The sequence below is a fragment of the Crocuta crocuta genome, unplaced genomic scaffold (assembly GCF_008692635.1).
Source record: "Crocuta crocuta isolate KB4526 unplaced genomic scaffold, BGI_CrCroc_1.0 scaffold219, whole genome shotgun sequence".
NCBI classification, from domain to species: domain Eukaryota; kingdom Metazoa; phylum Chordata; class Mammalia; order Carnivora; family Hyaenidae; genus Crocuta; species Crocuta crocuta.
In genome coordinates this window covers 6,143,860-6,148,563 of record NW_027551572.1, presented here as the reverse complement: position 1 = coordinate 6,148,563, position 4,704 = coordinate 6,143,860, and the positions used below count along the sequence as shown (strand labels likewise).

At 55.3% G+C, this 4,704-nt stretch overlaps 1 protein-coding gene across 2 annotated transcripts; it reads right to left on the bottom strand.

Moving 5' to 3' along the window:
• Positions 1–501: 501 nt before the first annotated feature.
• On the bottom strand, positions 502–4,491 carry DLX1 (distal-less homeobox 1). Of its 2 annotated transcripts, XM_077751176.1 has the most exons (3): positions 4,087–4,491; positions 3,200–3,399; positions 502–2,140 (listed from the first exon to the last, which is right to left on the bottom strand). In XM_077751176.1, the coding sequence occupies exons 1-3, from the start codon at positions 4,397–4,399 to the stop codon at positions 1,886–1,888; spliced, it is 768 nt and encodes a 255-aa protein (XP_077607302.1). In that variant the 5' UTR covers positions 4,400–4,491; the 3' UTR covers positions 502–1,885. The 2 variants fall into 2 exon arrangements, with proteins under 2 accessions (XP_077607302.1, XP_077607303.1); XM_077751177.1 differs by lacking the exon at positions 3,200–3,399 and having other exon boundaries at positions 2,011–2,140.
• Positions 4,492–4,704: the final 213 nt, after the last annotated feature.

Below are 4,704 nucleotides of genomic sequence, written 5' to 3'. Positions count from 1 at the left end.
CGAAGGCGAGGGGCCAAGCCCAGTGTCTCTGCTTTCAGTCTTCTAGGCTTCCGGTGAGGTGACTGGGTGTGGGGGGCACTCAAGTCTCCCTTACCGTCTGCCTTTGAGCTCTGCTTTCATCTCCTCTCAACCAGCCTTCACAGTCCCTAGGTTCCAGAGCCCCCACCCCTCTTGTGGTACAGCACCTGTTCCTGATTCCCCCCCCCCCTCCAAGGCCCCTGGCCAGAGAGTCGCTGCCCACCCTGCAACCCAGGTAGGGACCCGACCCCTTAGGGGTCAGAAGCAGGGCAAGATAAAGGGTCCCAGTGGCTAGGTAGTGCCTTGCTGGTGATTCTGGTCTGTCTGGGGCCTGCCGGTATCTGTCCCCAGAGGTGGAGGCTTGGCCCAGACCACAGCACCCCCTCATACAGCACACCAGACAGCAGTTCTTTCTCGAAACCATAATTTTACTGTCTCAGAGAAACTTTATAACTTATTTACAAAGTTCTTTTTTTCCCAAGATACAAATCAATAAGTTAACATTCTCAATATAAAACTAAACTTTGACATAGAGAACACAAAACACGGTTGATTTCAACTGATCACATTTTCCAAATTTCACAAGTAAAATGTCAAGATTTTCATTTCACAAAGCATCGGGTTTTACAGCCACACACAACAGAACGGAAAATAGCTAAGCTTGTGCAACATGTTTACGGAACAATAATAATAACAATAATAATTAACAACAATAATAATATGTACAGCGATTAGATCCTGCACTGGAGACTAGGCGCCCAGGGTGCTGCCTGACATTATTCTGTGGTTGAGCCTCTGGGGATTAGTGCTGCTTTTGTCTTCCTTTAAAGCTCACTGGCTCTAGGGCACTCCTTTCTGCCTGCCTGTTTTTTCTTCACTGCCCATCGGTCCTTTCCCTTGCTCCCCAAGGAGGGAATTAGGATTTTCCTTCTTGTCCAGGCAAAGCGACCGAAGTGTTTTTCCCGAGATGAGAAAATTGTGTTGGCTTCATTTCTCTTTTTTTTTCTCTCTTTTAAAAATAATACAGAACATGTAAAAATGCAAAACATTAGGTTCCAACCTCTTCATACCAGCGAAGTACAAAAGTTACGGTAGAAGTTAAAAATCACCAGGTCCTCCTTAATCGTTTTTCCGGGTGCGTTTAAAGTAATCGGTGCTTTTGGACCGTGCGCTCCTTGCGCCCCACAGAAATGCGAATTGGCCAACATTCACCCTCAGGCGAAGTCCATTTCTCAATAAATAAGAACCCCTCCCTTCATTTCCCCCAATTCCCGAACGAGCTACACAGATGGTTAGGCAGGCCCAGGAGAAGGTCCGACTGGACAAAACGTCCCAGCAAGCGGAGCTGGACGGCGCGGCGCCCGAGCCTCTTCGGACCTGGTGACTTTTTTCAGAGGCCGCAGAATGAGGACAGTGGACGGACGAGAACCTCGACTTCGGCAGCGCACAGATACACAGCGAAAGGAGACAAGAGACGGACAGAACAGAAAAGAGCGTTTGCTTTTTCTACATTGTTTTTGTTTTTCCTGATAGTCCCACACAGCTGAGGGCCGGCGGGTCGGGTCCAGCTGGCTCGTCTTGCTGCTCTGGCTGTCTCGGGCAGTTGTGCCTGCGCCCCGAGGCCGCTATCTGCTGTCGCCGCGCGGCGCAGGCCCGGGCGAGGGCGAGCGCGCGGGCGCGGGGAAGTCGCCGGTCCAGATCGCGCGGGACTCCAAGGAGGTGGCGGGCGTCCTGCCTTCGCTGTCCCTTCTTCTTTCCCGCCGGGCCCTTCTCCCGGGGCTTGCGGACGGGGTAGATGGACCGGGAGGCGGGAGGGGCCCGGGCCGGGGGAGACGGAATGGAGGCGGGAGGGTGAGGGCGGGCAACCTCACATGAGTTGGGGTTGCTGCATAGCTTCTTGGTGCGCCGAGGGGTACCACGACGTGTAGCTGGGGATGTAGGAGCCCGCGCTGCCGCCCGAGCCCTTCCCGGATGAGGAGTTGGGGTTCCAGCCAGGTGGCACTGGCGGGGAGGCGGCAGACAGCGCCCGGCCGTTGGCCAGCGCGCTACCCTCCAGAGCCGCCCCGCCCTGCTTCATCAGTTTCTTGAACTTGGAACGCTTGTTCTGGAACCAGATCTTGACCTGCAAGAGCGGACAATAACGTGACTCGGCTAGGTCCATTGTGCCTACCGTGGTCGTCGGGGAGACAAGGGGGCTGTGCGTGGGACAGTGGAGGAAGGATTCCCCTGGCTGCCCTGCGAGACTGGGCAGCTCCCCANTTCGCTTGTCAGGGACTCAGCTCGACCCTGGCAACAGTCGGGGGGAAGAAGCAGCGCCTGCACAGCATCGCGTCTTCAAGTCCAATAGGAACATCCATTAAAGGATCGAGTGGAGGAAAGGAGTGGAGGAAATTTATTTGCAATGCCACCTACTTTCTCCTTGCTCCATTCTTTCTGCCCTTGAGTGAGTTGGGGGCCAACTGAGGAGGCCAAAGGTTTTGTTTAAACTTTTCATTTGGACTTAAAATCAACCTTTAAGTGTCTTAGTGTCTGTTTGCTCTCCCCAGCTCCGCTCCAAATCCCGGCCCAGACGTTGGAAATCCGCGCCAGTCCTGATCAGAAAGCCCATGGGCTCCCCAAAGTCTTAAGCGCAATCGGGAAGGAAGGTCCCGTTTCTCCTCCAAGGTCTGGGACATGGGAGGTGAGAAGGCGGAGGAAAGGATTTCCTCCTACCCAAACCCAGTGAGGAGAGGAGGAGGAGGAGGAGGAGGAGGAGGAGGAGGGAGACAGAGGCTCTGGCTGGCCGGGCCCTGAGTGATTAGCCACACACTTTAAAGGCAAAGAAGGGATTAAGCCCAGCGTCTATTGTTCCAGTTGTTCGGGCACGTGTGACCTCAGAGTCCCCAAACAAACGTCTAGGGAAATCCTTCCTCGCCCTAATCAGATTGTCCAGGGACTGAGGGCCGGGCGGCAGACAGCGTGGAATACAGAGTTCAGCGACAGAGCCAGGGCAGAGAAAACAAGGAAGGAAGGAGAGACGCCAGGAGAGCCAGGAGTGGGAAGGACACACACACACGCACGCACGCACACGCACACACATGCACACAATCTCTGACCCTGAGGCGCAAAGAGCAAGACAAGAAGCTCCGGGCGCAGGCCGGCCGCGGAAGCCCGCTTGGCAGAGGGGGCAGCGGCAAGGTACCTGCGTCTGCGTGAGTCCCAAGGAGGCCGCGAGCTCCGCCCTCTCGGGCAGAGCTAGGTACTGAGTTTGCTGGAACCTCCGGTTCAAAGCCTGCAACTGCAAACTGGAATAAATCGTCCTGGGTTTGCGGATCTTTTTCCCCTTGCCATTGAAGCGCACTTCACCGCCTTCCACCACCGTGCTCTTCTCGGAGTCAGCCCCTGGAGGGACAGCAGAAGCGGAGGGTCACTGTTAATGCAGGGACAGCCTTTAGTGAGGGGAGCCCAGGGCCGGTGGCAACCGAGGGGTGGCGGTGGCTGGGCTCAGAGAGAACGCTCAAGAAACTCCGAAAGCCAGGGAAGTGTCCCATAAAGTCCGAGGGCCAGACCCGGGCCGCAGCAGGCGGACTGGGGCAGTTCCCAAACGTGTAGTTCCTGCCTTTGCAGGGAAAGTTTGCTATTTTTGCAGGCGGTAGTTGAGGTTTAATTACCCTTAATTGCATACATTGTTTATAGCGCTACGCAATAAATAATTACTGAGACTAATACGTGCACATGTGGGTTTCTGTTTTCCAAAGGGGCATTGTGTGCTCGGTGCACAGAGCCGCCCAGAGGCCCAGACAGTTCCAGGGGACGCTCTCGGATTTATTCTTTACTGGATAGTTGCGAGTTGGGTGGAATTTTGAAAATTTTTTTTCTTTGCTATGACAAGGATCCATAGATTGATACCCGAAACCTCCACTGCTCCGGCGCCCTCCCCACCCCCACCTCCCTCTCCCCCTCTCCCTCCTCTCTCTCTCTCTCTCTCTTCCTCCCCCCTCTTCCTCCCTCCTTTTCTCCCTGCTTCTGTCCCTCGCTCCCTTCGTACCCTTTCCTCTCCCTCTCCTTCTCCCTAGCAGGCGCACGTACCTGGGTCCTCCAGGCGGCTCTGGGCGAGGCTGGCGCTGCCCGGGTAGGACTGCACCGAACTGATGTAGGGGCTGGACGCGTGGCTGCTGACCGAGTTGACGTAGGGGTAGCCCAGCGGTCGGGAGAAAGACGAGGCCGAGCTGTAAGCGCCGTCGGGCTGCGAATGGCCCGCCGAGTGTAAACAGTGCATGGAGTAGTGCCCGTGGGACATGGGAGAAGGAGACATTTGCTGGTTGGGTGGCCCAAACTCCATAAACACCGCCTTGCCCGACACGGGGCTGTTGAGACTTTCTGGCATGGTGGTCATGGTCATCTCTTCTCGCGGGGTCTGGGTGTGGGTCTCTCTCTCTCCTCTGCTTCCCTTTTGGGGGTCTCTGTGTTTCTCAGGACAGGAAGGAACCCAATTTAAGCGGAACAGGGGTTTTCACTTTCCATTCATAAGAAAATGGAGTTTGTCTCTTTGAAAAGTCTAAGCATGATGCTGCCGAGCTCCCCAAACTCGCTTCAAAGCTTTGACTCAGCCAAGGTCATAAATATTCATGAGCTGGCGGAGCTGATTGGTCCGCTGTCTTGCATAATCACCGGGGATTGGTCCGAGGCGCTCCGGCTCCGCTGGAC